The following is a 13,881-nucleotide window of genomic DNA, read 5'->3' on the forward strand; positions in this document are numbered from 1 at the left end:
GAATGAAGCTGAGCTGGGAAATATAAAGCAAAGAAGCCACGAAGCATAATCACTCGTAAAATTTAAGTGTAGTTTATATAAGTAAAGCTTTCTGTCTCCCTATGGATGAAAGTGAGGAAATAATACATCAAATTGACTTCTGAATTGTGGGTTTTATTTTTTTAGTTGTTTTTTTTCTTAATGTGTGGTTAATGTTTCAGGAATAGTTTTGTCTGTCGTCTTGGAAAGTAGTTCATAAGCTTAAAAGTCTCTAGTATAGAGATTGAATGTAGGAAGATGCAGTGTTGTAGATTTGGTGGAAATGGTGCCTTGAATCTTTCTGAGCATGCAGTTACTGAATATTTCTACACAGGACATTACATTTTATAAACTAGCAGAAATTGGACTTTGAAGTCTTAAGAAGAATCACAGTCTAAAGCAAACTAACATAATATAGCTTGGGAGGGGGGTTATTTTTCCTTCTCTGACAACTTTTTTTTTTCTGATGATGATCGGATTAGAAGCTGCAGTTGCCTAGCTTTGTATTGTATAGTTGTATGAAGACTGTCAGCTGATCTTGAAATCTTGTAAAATGAAGGGATGCAGCACTGGCTGGGATGTTTTTATACTTTTAAAAAGATTTGGTAATGTAAAAGCTCTCATGAAGTACTATACCACTTCTGTGGTAGTCACCTTTGTTGTGAGTTTGGTCATGTAGAAATAAAGGGATGCTTAAGTTTAGATATTCTTTGCAGTTCTTTATTCTCCAGAAGATGCTTATGACATGGCTTACTGTTTTAGTGTGAACACAGTTCTTGCTGTTTCTTAGTGTTTATATCCACTGAAAATCATGCATATTGCATGTATTTTTTTTTGCTTTCTAGGTTATGTGCTCTCTAGTTATGAACTGAGATTTGGGTGCTCTGACACGTATTTCTAATGTGTTGTGTGTTACAAGTTGAGAAGGCCAAGTCCTTAGGCACTAATACTTCCTTTTACTGACCTGATACTTTCATGTGTGACCTGTATTTAAATATTAGTTATTCCTTACTGTTCTACAGCTTTGGATAATTGAGAGAATTAATTGTTTGTGCTGACATTTTTGTCTTCCTGGATTTCCAGTTTTGGAAGATGTTGGGAAAACATAATTTTCTTGAGTTACCTGGGTCCATAAAATTTTAGTGCTAATCCACTGCTACCTTCATTCAAGATTTTTTTTTGTTATTTCAGGTATATTGAAATTGCTGTTTAAAATCTCTTTATTTTCTCTAGTAGCCATTTGGCAACATTAATTTTCTTTGTTGAGGCAGAAGAATTTCTCCTATGACTCATGAAGCAGTGGATTTAGTAGAAGAAAGTTGGTGGCTTGGTTGCTATTTGCTTAATGGTCTGCTTCCAAGATTAATTGGAAGCTTGTAGATCTGGTTTGCTTTCCTAAAAATCACAAAAGGTGAACTTGTACCTCAACAGGATTTATGATCATGTCAAAGCAAAATATGAGCTTGAAGTGATGATATGAAAACCTCTTCCTCTTGTTTTCTGTCTACTCACTGGCTGAAATTCTGTGCAGAACTTGAGCAGTTTATCTCTCTATAAAGTGATCCACCCATACAAATTCCTTCTTTAAGAACAGAGCTTGTTTTTACATGTGTTTTCCAAAATTGGAAGGTTCTAATTTTCTTAATCTTGCTTTGTAAAATAAAACTCCAGTTTTAGGATCTTCAGGTTCTAAAAGTATACTGCATTTTATAGGTGAATTCTTGTTTTGATTTTTCAATTAAACTCCAAAATGTGTTAACTTTGCTCATGAATTGTTGCCTGCTGTCATTTCAGGTGGAAAGTGCAGCTGAGGAACCCAGGGTACTGTGTATAATACAAGATACCACAAATTCCAAGACGGTGAATGAGCGTGTTACATTGAACCTGCCAGCTTCCACACCACTTAAAAGGCTGTTTGAAGATGTGGCTTTAAAAGTGGGCTATGTGAATGGAACTTTTGATTTAATGTGGGGGAATGGAGATAGTGTAAATGATACGGTATGGCAAAAGTGCTTTTTATTTTCTCTTGAAAGCAAACGTTTGAATCTTTGCATTATAGAAAAGTGCTACCTGTATTGCTTAGTGCTCATTTAGTTCCTGTAAAAATCTGTTCTTATTGAAGTCCCATAAAAATTTGTAGTAGGTGCATCAGACAAACACCAGTATTTTGATTTGGGTGGATTTTATTGTGTTATATCTTCATTTTAGTTTCAAAGTGTGCTCTTACTTGATATGTGTTTAATCATTAAACAAAAGAAACTAATATGGTCATTCAGATGTAATGCTAGTTTTCATTATCAGTATGTATTTTTAATAATACCCATGATAACTCATCTCCTTTGTTTCCTGTGGTCTTGTTTGAGAAATGTTTTATTATGTAGTGACTTTCAATGTTTTGTACCCATTTTAATTTATTATATGCAAAAAAATATGGTTAATATCACACCTGTGCTTTATTGTGAATTGGTGTTGGGTTTAGTTAATATGATTTCTATAGAGACACCTAGAAAACTGTGTAAGATTCTTAAGAAATAGAACTTTATTTCAGGTCACAATTTATGCTTGCTGAAAGTATATTTTTGTTATTGTTTAAAAATAAAGTGTATGCAAGCTATATAGGACATTAGATGTTACTGAACTTGTAGACCAGTGTCTTAACTCCTGAGTAGATAAACCAATTTCTGAAGATGACACTATATTGTAATACCTAATTTATACTATTTGTTAAACTGTTCCCAAGTTCTTTCAGTATTAATGATGGGTGTATTTATAATGGATAGTAAGTTATTTGCGTTTCATCTTAGTGTGTCAGAAGCTATTTAAAGCGCTGTACTTGTACAGAATCTGTGTTTTAGATCTCTTAAAAAAGAAGCTTAGTTTGTTTGCCTTTTTTTTTGTTTTAGCAGGCTCCACTAGATCAGAACAGTGAAAAAACTGTTATTGATGCTGGTTTTGAGCCAGGGAAGAAGAACTTTCTGCATTTGACAGAAAAAGATGGTGAACAGCCTCATATAATGCCGGTAAGTCAAATTGTTACGTAAGCTGTACTGTTGGGAGGGGGTGGGGAGAGACGTATGTTCTGTAAATTGCTCTTGTGAGCTCAGAAAATGAAATAAAGTTGGGCTGTAAAAAAGTGTCTTCAGCAACCTTCTCCACAGACTTTTAGACTACTGTTTTATACTTCTAGGTTTCTCCTGAGTAGGCCCAGTTCCGTTAGTAATGATTTGTTGTAACTTTTTATTCATGCTTGTCAAGTATTTACGTAATGCTTGCTGTGAGTAATGTTCTAGGGTTATATAATTAATTAATCTTTGACATGTTTAGAGATAAGTCTTAACATTACAGGTTTAATAATACACCTAATCCTTCTGGGTGTTTCAAAGCAGTATTAGGTCACTGTGACAGCATTCTCAGAAGCAGCAATCCTCTATCAGCAGCAGTTACCCTCTTTCAGATTTACCCTTAAGGGGAAAATAAAACTTAAACAAGAAGAATTGTCAGTGTTGCTACAAGCAATTGTCTGACATAAAAAAAAAATCTTGAAATTTCCTATTTCTCAAATACGTGATGCAGTGAAAGATAAACACAGCTGCAGTTTACTGAAGGATTGGATAGACTAATGATATATTAAGATTTACTATTTACCCATCATGTCAGCATAATGCTGCCTGCTCAGCCTTTGTTATGGGTTTAATTATATAAAAGGGGAAAAAACCCTTGTTTAAATAATTGTGCACAAAATCAGAATTTGCATGTGATTCTGAAAGAATATTGTATATTTTTTATATCTGAAAAAAATCTCATTCTGTATCTCAGTGCAGAAAACTTGAGATGTAGGAGATACGAAATTGCAGACTTGCTTATTTTACGTATTATAGTACTATATTTGATTATACAGTATTCTAAAGGGCATTTGCTTCCACTGATGCAAAGAATGATTTCTCAGGGTTTAAGAATTGGAAGGGCAGAAAGAAAACTGCACAAGCAACTGTGTATCTGCAAGTTTGTAAAATTTTGTGATATGCTTAGCAAAATTGGTTTCTAAGCCATGAGAGAAAGTAAAATTTGTAGTTGCTTCAGTAAAAATTTGTTGTCTAATTTTTGCATAAAACCAGTGTATTTATGTTTTCAGGAGGAGTCGGGTACAGCGGATGACAGTGCACAAGACAGATTTATAGGCCCTCTTCCAAGAGAGGGCTCTGTTGGCTGTACCAGTGACTATGTCAGTCAAAGCTATTCTTATTCTTCAGTCCTGAACAAATCGGAGACAGGTACAATGTTCTCTTGTAAAGACAATGCTGATTTGTGATTATTTTAGCACATTTTGAAATAGGAGCACCAAGATTTTTGAAATAAATTGCAAATTACTTAAAAAAATCCACATCAGTACTATGTTTTCAATCATGTTTTCTATGATATTCTCATGTCACTTTGGGAATAGAGTAGTCTATCATATCCTTTTCTGATTTGGAACTGTGCAGTTCAAACTCTCTGTCAGGGGCCCTCCTTTTCTGTATTAATCTGCTGCTGTAGCATAGTTGAGTAATCAGGATTGTATTACCAGAAGTACTCACCTCAAGATGTGAGTTCACTCACAGCTTAATGAGTACTTGATACTCAATTATAGAAGGGCCATTGGCAAATCTCTGCAGTCTGTGTGTTAACACAGTAAAGTCTTCCTACTGTAGCCCCTAGTTGCAGTTTCTCTGCCTGAACCATGATTGCCCAGGAGGTTCAGCCTCCACTGCCTGGCTCCCCACCGGTAAGCGAAGACTCCCTCTGGAAGGGAAGCACAGCTCTGCCTCTAGGGCAAGTGCCAGGCAGGTCCCAGGAGGCTGGCTGGGTGTCCTTGTTGTGCAGTGGGGGGCAGGAGGAGACAGCAACTTACAGCTCAGGAACAAGTCTGATGAAATAGAACTCCTGATACTACTTTGTTGAACAGACACAAAGACAACATTCAGATCACACTAGTTCATGCACATTGAAGAATTTTTTTCTGAGATAAGACAGTTTAGCTGCCACTTACCTTTTTTCATTTAATATTGTGAAAAGATGATCTGTATGGAGTAGGGTAATAAATAAAATACACAGTCTCTTCACAGAAAGTGTCTGTATTTTTACATGGAGTAGTTAGCTGCCTTTTCGTTACTAGTATAGAACTTATTTTGTTGTTTTCTTTTTAGTACTTACCAAGACCTTCACAGTATAAATAGGCATGTTTAATTTCTTGCACTATGCTGCTTGCTTATCAGCTGTTGTTGATATTGCATATTTTGGAGAAAAAAATTATAGTAAGATGAATATAAGTAAATTCCCTTTTCAGCTACTAAAAATGGTACTGATCTTTACTAGCTGTTTTAATTTGTTATTATGGGAGGTTTTGGAAGATACATGTGTGAAGACACATTAGAGATTTATTTTTTTTTTTATTTATAGTTCTGAGATGATAGTACAATGCAGATACAAATTATATTTACTAATAACTAGGATATTTCTAGTTGCCATCAGGCAATACTATTAAAATACATAGTTATCTACAGCTCCTTTGGTGCAGGAGTCAACATTAAGTGTGGTTATTATTGCGAAACTTAATTCATCATCACTAAAATACCTTTCTGTCATTCAAGGAAATTATTTGTTGTGTAAACTATTACTCTGTATTCCTCTCAGAAATGAGCAATTGTAATTTTCCCTCAATTTTTGTTGTGTAAATAACAATAAATAACAGATGGATGCAGTTCTTAAATAAGAATTCTCATGGAATTGTTTTCTTGTCAAATGGTTTAACTCTTAAAGTGATGACCTATCTTTCTGTGTTATTTCCATCTCATTCTTCTTGTATTTCTAGGTTATGTGGGGTTAGTAAATCAAGCAATGACTTGCTACTTGAACAGCCTTCTGCAAACACTTTTCATGACTCCTGAATTTAGAAATGCATTATATAAGTGAGTATGTAGAATAAAAAACTGTTCTTACATTTATGCTGGTATATATTGGTAGGAGATACTTTTGAATTCCTCCTGTCAGAATTTCTTTGTTTGGATACTGAAAAGCATCCCTGAGGACAAAGTAGGTAGATTTCTAATATATATCTGCTTAAAGTTTTCAGATTTTTAGTAGAAGACTAACAACGCTGCTGATTGTGACATAGAGAAGCTTTTTAAAGGATTTTTCCCATCTGGAAAACATTGAAGTAAAGTTTGAAGTGCAGTTCATGTCTGGATTTGTGCAGTGAATAGCTTAAAAATTCTTTTCGTTTGTGTTAGATTAGTACACTTAAAGACTAGCACTGTCATTTACTGTGCAAATGGAAAGCAATTTCATTTGACTGTTCCCAAGAAACAGAGCTGCAGTTAACCTTTCTAATGTGGCCAAACTCTAGAAATGTAATAAATACCGATTTAAATGCCTTTTTGAGTAATGTTTTCAAAGCATTTTAATTATCAAATATCTTGTGAATAGATGGGAATTTGAAGAATCTGAAGAGGATCCTGTGACGAGTATCCCCTACCAGCTTCAAAGACTGTTTGTTTTACTGCAAACCAGCAAAAAAAGAGCAATTGAAACAACAGATGTTACACGGAGTTTTGGATGGGATAGTAGTGAGGGTAATATGCAGCTATTAAGCTTGTGTGTTTTGCTTCAGCACCTGCATGTTACGGGCTTGAACTACTTACTGTTGATGGAAAAAAATAGCAAAATAATTGACAATAATTATCAGAATCGTCTTTTTTTTGATGAAAACAAAATAGCCTAAATAGATACTTCGTTATAGTGTGTATTAGATTTTTAAAGAAATTATGTCTGTGAGTTTTAGGCTGTTCAGGTAAAAAGCATTATATTTTTGTCATTGAACTAACCTTGCAGTTGGTTGTTTTTTTCTTTTCCTAAAGAAGTTGCTCTTTGAGGAACTTGCATCTCTTTTGAATCATGATGTCAAATCAGCATTTCCTTAAGTAGAAGATAATATGGATAATTCCATAAAATCAGCCACTTTTTGTCTTTTTGACACTTGCATAGTGTAATTTTGCCCCATAACCAGCTGATCTTTCCATGGAGTAATCACATGATGATAAGGAGTTGAAAATTGAGTTTTAGAGGATAAACACAAAGTGGGAAACTTTGAACCAGTTTTTTTCTAGCAGTGCGTGTTAGCATTTCTGTATCTGTTACATTTTTTTGCTTATGTACATAACTCTTGTTCATGTATAAACTTGAACGAGAATAGCGAGCATGCTGGCCAATCATTTTTCTAACTTAACAGGCAGCTGCTTTTGGAATTGAACACTGGCCTAACAGTGAATAATGTAGTGAATAATAGGAACAGATTTAAACAAATTGGTAGCTTTTTAGGAAGTATTCTGAGACTATGGTTAGTATTGGGGCTATTAACGTCTCTTGTTTTAATTAAGATTAATTTCATTTTCTGACAGCTTGGCAGCAGCATGATGTACAGGAGCTTTGTAGAGTCATGTTTGATGCTTTGGAGCAGAAATGGAAGCAAACAGAACAGGTAAGTGTATAAAAAACTTTCTTCCATTCATTCAGTGGCATGGTATTGCCTTTGGGTTTTGTTGGGTGTCCTGGGTTCAGCTGTTAACAGTTATTTTTCTCCTTCTTAGTAGTTAGTGCAGTGCCATGTTTTTTAAGAATGATTTTCAAAAATGTTAAATGAGTTTTAAATACCAAGTTATTGAGAGTCTGCAGTAGTTGCCAGTTTTCTTGTTTGACGCAGTAGTTAAGCTACTGCAATGTACAGCTTTCAAGAGTGTGTTGCTTATGTTTTCCTTCCCAATTAAAGTGGAATATTCTGAACTCTGGATTCTTAATCTTCATTTGAAGCACAGAAAATGGTTACCTAACTCCCGTGATACCTTCCTTGCTGTCAGTATTTATTAGGCTATGTTGTGGGCTCTTGAAGCTCAAGCCCACTCTCTTAATGTCGGAGAAAAGAATATACTCACAACATGGGCTATTTTCTGATACTGGAGAACTTGTAGGCCAGTTTTCAGTTTTGTAGATTGACGGATACTTCATCTTTCTGCACCTGTCTTTGGAGACACAGGGAAGGTGTGCAGAATCAGTCTGTTAACAGTGTCTTAAGATCAGACTTGGTTTTAAAACACAAACTTCAGTAGCCACTTTTAAGACCTGACTGTCAAGTACACTGTGAAGCTTTATATAGTGTGGTTTGAGAAGCTCAGTGTCTTTTGTGGTGTGATGGGGGAGGGTAAAATGAGATCAGAAGGTAGATGCTGGAGAATGGTGTTCTAAATGTGTAGCTATGTAATTAAGACTTGGTTTAAAAAAAACATTGTTCTGTTCAGGAAGAATGTTCTGTTTTGTTTGTTTAAAGTTCTGTGGGATATCTGTTTGTTTCAGGCTGATCTTATAAATCAACTGTATCAAGGCAAACTAAAGGACTATGTAAGATGTCTAGAATGTGGCTATGAAGGCTGGAGAATCGACACTTACCTGGATATTCCTTTGGTCATCCGACCCTATGGCTCCAACCAGGCGTTTGCTAGCGTGGTGTGTACTATTATGCTGACTAATAGTGCATCCATACACACATAGAATACATAATGCGACAGTGGTATAATTTGTTACATGGTAAGTATCATCCTAGATACTCCATCTTGGGGTGTTCGTCTTTGTGCAGTGAACCAGCTAGCAAGTTCTAGAAGATTTTTTTTTTTTGCTTTTTGGTTTATTTTTTTTGTTTGGTTTGGTTTGTTTTTTATTTCTTTTGCCCTTCAATGAGTCCTACTGGTGCATGTATAAGGGGAGGGGAAATGCAACTTTATTGCCTTAAGGCTGCAGTAATCAACTATTTTCTTACTGATAAAATCTTCAGTATTTACTTGAGATTTTTATTATATCACAAAGTTTTATTTGGGTTGTTCTCTTTATTGGCACATCTGCTAAATTTTCATAGCACTGTTGAAAGTCTTAGTTGAAAGAACAGAATGTTGATTTAAAATATTTAGTTGCCATATTGTTGCTGTGCTTTTTAAAGTTCACTTCTCAAATACCATCTGCTTTTGATAAGCTATTTAATAGTAATAAATATTATCATACACTAGTGTTCTCTTTTGCTCCAGCATTACTGATGTTGGCAAGCATATATATTGATTAGTAGATCTGTGGAAGTCTTCTTTTATCTTTTACACCCCCTGAAAAGAAGTGATTACAAACTCTGAAATTCCACTGTTGTGGCTTAAAATACCAGTACTATGGATGAAGTTGTGAGAGATAATAAGAATAATTTTACACAACAAGTGTTTGTTTAATTGGCTTACCAGGTTTATTATATAGAAGTATTTTTCCTTTTGTATTTAGTATTCTGGCAGTATTTTTTAAGCGCTTATAGTCAGTAATTCTTAACAGTAGTTCTGTTAAGAATTGTTAGAATTAGGTTAAACTGGAGTGTAGGTTCAAAGTACTTTGCTGTTTAAAGTTGTAAAGGACAATATTGAAAAGTATTGAGGATGAGAGACATTGATCTCACAGAACAGATTCAAGTTACTAGAGTTCTTTAACTTTTAAAGATTCTATTGAAACATTTAAAAATATCCAGCTAATTGAAGCTATATTGATACAGATTAATGTTTTATGTGTATGGCTTCCCATTTTACCTTTTAATTTCTAGGAATACTTCCTAAATTGATTTTTTTTGTTGTAGATTTTATTCAATAATGAGATTTTTACAGTCTCTGAAAGTAATGAAAATTATTCAGTGTGTGTAGCTGTATTTGGCATTTAACAATGCATTGTATGTGTGTCTCAGACTGAGAATTTTTTTACTTAAGTAGAGATGAGTAGTGGAATGGAAAAAAATAAACCCAAAGAAATAAAAAAAAACCAACAAACTTATATTTGTAAAAACACAGCTTGAACAATTGAGAACTTAAACATCAGATAACTTTTAGTAGTATTTGATATTTCTTCTGTAAGTCAGCATTTACTGGGTTTACCACACTGAGGAAGAGTTTTAAGATTTTTGTACAGTTTCATGGTTGCCATTTGTATTGATGCTTCAATTTTTGAGCTTTTTTGATTCATATTCTGATTATATTCAGTTGATTCTCCTCCCTGCATTTGTACTATCTATAGCAGATGTAATTTTTAGTTTTGTAGTCTTCAGCAGTGGGGAGATATGGAGGATACTTGCTTTTGGAGAAGGGAAAAATCGCCTGTTTCTAAATGGAATTCTCTGAAGGTAGTATCCTCCATTGATCCATAGATGATGGTGATATAGTAGGTGTAGGTAAAAGGGTATGAGTGAGAGATCAAAAACTTCACACATGCGCTAATAGGGCTTATAGAAGGGAATGTAAAACTTTTTAGACCTTGCTAGTCAGCTCCTGAGGGAACTTGCAGCAGGCGATACAACCCAAGATAGGGGATCTAAGGAGGATACTACCTTCAAAGAACTCTAGTTAGAGGTAAGTGATTTTCCATTACTTTCTAAAAAGAGAGAATGGATGTATGAGCTTCAAGAAAGGTTAATCTGTAGATTGCAATATAAAGTGTATTATCCCACTGTTCGACATTGTGTACTATCAAAAAAAATGTAGATACCTGATCTGTTGCATTTATCTATAAATATATGTGTATTATTTAAAAATACTTGGGGACATTGAAGAAGTGGGAAGGATAATGTTGCGCTTTCTTTATTTCCTGATATGAATTAATTCTGAAATTCTTCAGTATGTTCTTCAGGTTTGTGTTTTGATTTTTTTGTTTTTCTCCATACCCCAAGTTCCTGTAGTAAGACTGCATAGCTACAGACTCATTAGGCAGCTCTGGGCTACTGGGATCTTGTTAGTATGTATCTCAAGTTAGTTTCTCAAAAAGTACTTAAACTATCTTCATTGTTCAAAGGCATGGTTTAAAAAAACCCACCTGAATTAATATTTTCTTGAGGTCAATAGTAGATACATAAAAACATGTAGCTTATTTTAAGGGAGGTAAGCAGAAGCAGCAATTCGCATACCAATCTCTAGGTACTGGTATCTTTTGTGTAGACACTTGAATTTACCAGCAGTAAACATAAGCTAAATTTATTTTTTTTTTACTGCAAAACATTAAAGAATTTTCAAGGTGAAGAACAGCTGAGAGGAGTGGGCTGCAGTGGGGAACTCGCTGGCACGCTGAAACCACGTTACTAGAAATCAGTGGAAATGGCTTTCTAATAGCAGAAGACTAGTAGTAATGCAAGTACTCGGGACATGTAGCAAGTACAGTTCTGCTTTCGTTAAGTGTTGTTAGTTTCCACTATCTTTTGTATGTTAGCTGTTCTTTTAGTGCATAACTCTGCATACAAGTATAGTCCTTTTTTGGGCAGAAATTAATCTGGACTTCTGTGTGAACTTCCTCTGTGGTGTCATTGCTGAACTAAAATTTTTGAAGGCAGAATATGGATTATGTGAATTTACTTTTTCTAAGCTAAATTGGTAACAAAGTCTTGTATTTTTAGTTGAATATATTGTTTGAACATGGGAAAACTAGCAGATCTCTGAAAATCCAAGGTGGCAGTTAGTTTCCTGGTTTTTCCAAGAACAGTTTTGCCCAAGGTGTTATTTACTGTCTAAGTTTTCATGAAAATTCTACTGTTCCTGTTCACAGGTTTTACAAACTTGCACATTTACAAATGCTTGAGTAAGATACCTGTGAAACTACTAACTATATTGTAATGCAGTTTTGTGGAGAAGGGTGTCTCTGAAGAGGCTGTCTTTAGTCAGACAGTTATTAGTTCGAACTCTTTGTTAGGGAATTTCATTATGTTAAGTGTTATAAATCTGCTAATCAGGATATTAAAAACTGGATATACTTAGAATTTCGGTGGGCAAGGCCCTGAGCAATTTGTTATAAGTTGGTTCTGCTTTAAATAGGGAGTTTGGGATCAAATAGATAGTCTTGTTCTTTTGATTCCATGAACTGAAAAAAGTTTATCTAGTTTATCTAAATAGCCTTTGTCATTTATGGTGTATAGTAAAGTGTGTGTTTGTGTTGGAAATGTTGAAAATTATTATTAGCTTTAAGGCTGCCTAATAATTACCTCTTTGAAGATAACTTCAAAGGTAACAGCTACTATAAAATAGAGTTGTCATGCAATAGGTTTTGCAGTGTAGAAGCTTTGTCACTGATTTTGCTGAGTAAACAGAGTAGAAAATGGTGAACTGCATTAGATCAGGAATTGTATTAAGAAACATACTAATCAGCAGAACTAACTTCCATGTAAAGATTACATAGGAGAAGACTGGAGGAGGCACAAATGAGTAAACCTTAGGAACAGTATTGTTTCCCATAAAAGATTTGAAAAGCACATGGCTATTTATAGAGCTCAGAAATAATGGGGTTCTCAAGAGTTTTAACCTGGTTTTTCAAAGCGCAGCTCGCTGTGTATGGTAAGGAGTGAACCGCAAAAGTACTGTAATAATATTTCGTTGAGTTTTGGGGGCGCTGAATTATGATGACTTTTTTTCCCATATGTAAAATGTATAGTATGTTTCCTTGTTAAATTGCACATCACATGAGACTGTTGTGTAATCATTTTCATCCCATCATTTGTATATTCCCATTCATTCGTACTCCTGTTGATGTGGGAATTGCAGCTTTTTATAGTCAGGTATATTTTTGTTGTCCTAATTGGCATGTGGTTTGTCAGATAGAGTTCTGTGGTCATTATGGGATGTTTTCTGTGTTGGTTATTAACTTCTTTGCTTTCATTTAAGTAGTTCTGAATTAATTCCTTAACTAGTTTACAGAAACGTCAAAATGCAATAATGTTTCTTCCCCTTTTTAAGAAGGGTTGTAACTTTCTTAGTCTTATTTTTCACTTAAGAAAATCATTCTTACATTTTAGAATGACATTTCTCACATTTCAGTGCATAATCTGACTTAACATCAGCTATTTGTTGCCCTTGACACAAAAGCAACTTGGCGTCTGTAACATTTAGGAAGTGAATGTATAGACAGCAGTTCAGTTCAGACTAAAATGTTTTTGCATGTCTAAAGAGTGTATGTCTGCTTAAGAGCTGTGATTTCAGGGCTGTTCAAAGGCTTTTCTGGCTGAATCAAAAGATATTAAAGTGAGATGACTGCCTTCAAGGTACAGTTCTATTGAATTTGTCACATTTTTAGTTTGTGAGTAGTTGTTACCTGGAATATTGTCCCTTTTAGAAAAGTCCCTTCTGTAATAGCAGCAGGGCTTTTAAAAAACTTTCATTTTATCATTGTTCTGTGCTGCTTCCCTGAGTTTTCAGGAAGAAAGGAGGGAGAAGGGAAGAAATGGAGGCTTTTTGAAGAATTTGGCATATCCTTGATTTCCTCCCAAACTGATTTGCCAAACAACGTGATTTAGATAGTAATCTGAAATCTGTGCTGGTCATGTTACAGTTGGTGAGTTTACTCTGCCCAATTAAAGCCCCTTCTCACTTAGCCAGGCTTCAGGGAACAGCTACAGTTCATTGTAAGAGAGTGATTTTAAAAACATCATTTCTGTAGATTTTAGTTAAACTGAATGTCTAAATGTGCAAATTGTATCTGTTTTCACCTCTATAAGTGAACAGAAAACTTCTGGTTTCCACCTGGTTTCTGGTTCAGAAACCCAGAGCTTATTGGCTTGCAAGCTGACTGGATTAAAGGTTATAACATTTAAAATCTCTGGGTAAAATTCTTCACTGAACCCATCTCAATATTCTTAGTGAATTTTGTTTGAACAGATTTGTTCTGAAGTATATATACAACTTATGTTCAATATCATTGTTGCAAATTGTGTTGGGGGAGGACTTGTGATCAGTTTGGTGGTATTTTGAATATTGTTTGCTGTAGAAAAAAGTAGAAATAATTGAGGCC

General features: G+C 34.7%; 1 protein-coding gene across 3 annotated transcripts in view; it reads left to right on the forward strand.

The window, feature by feature from the left end:
* Nucleotides 1-13,881, forward strand: part of USP47 (ubiquitin specific peptidase 47) — a 54,961-nt gene that overhangs the window by 15,107 nt on the left and 25,973 nt on the right. For 2 of the 3 annotated variants that reach the window (XM_031050364.2, XM_031050366.2), the window contains exons 2-8: nucleotides 1,813-2,016; nucleotides 2,922-3,038; nucleotides 4,151-4,289; nucleotides 5,867-5,963; nucleotides 6,481-6,626; nucleotides 7,452-7,531; nucleotides 8,401-8,550. In XM_031050364.2, coding sequence (XP_030906224.2) covers nucleotides 1,813-2,016; nucleotides 2,922-3,038; nucleotides 4,151-4,289; nucleotides 5,867-5,963; nucleotides 6,481-6,626; nucleotides 7,452-7,531; nucleotides 8,401-8,550 — 933 coding nt within the window. The remainder of the gene's footprint in view (nucleotides 1-1,812; nucleotides 2,017-2,921; nucleotides 3,039-4,150; nucleotides 4,290-5,866; nucleotides 5,964-6,480; nucleotides 6,627-7,451; nucleotides 7,532-8,400; nucleotides 8,551-13,881) is intronic. The other variant, XM_031050365.2, reaches the window with a different exon arrangement.

The sequence above is a fragment of the Melopsittacus undulatus genome, chromosome 8, assembly GCF_012275295.1.
Source record: "Melopsittacus undulatus isolate bMelUnd1 chromosome 8, bMelUnd1.mat.Z, whole genome shotgun sequence".
NCBI classification, from domain to species: domain Eukaryota; kingdom Metazoa; phylum Chordata; class Aves; order Psittaciformes; family Psittaculidae; genus Melopsittacus; species Melopsittacus undulatus.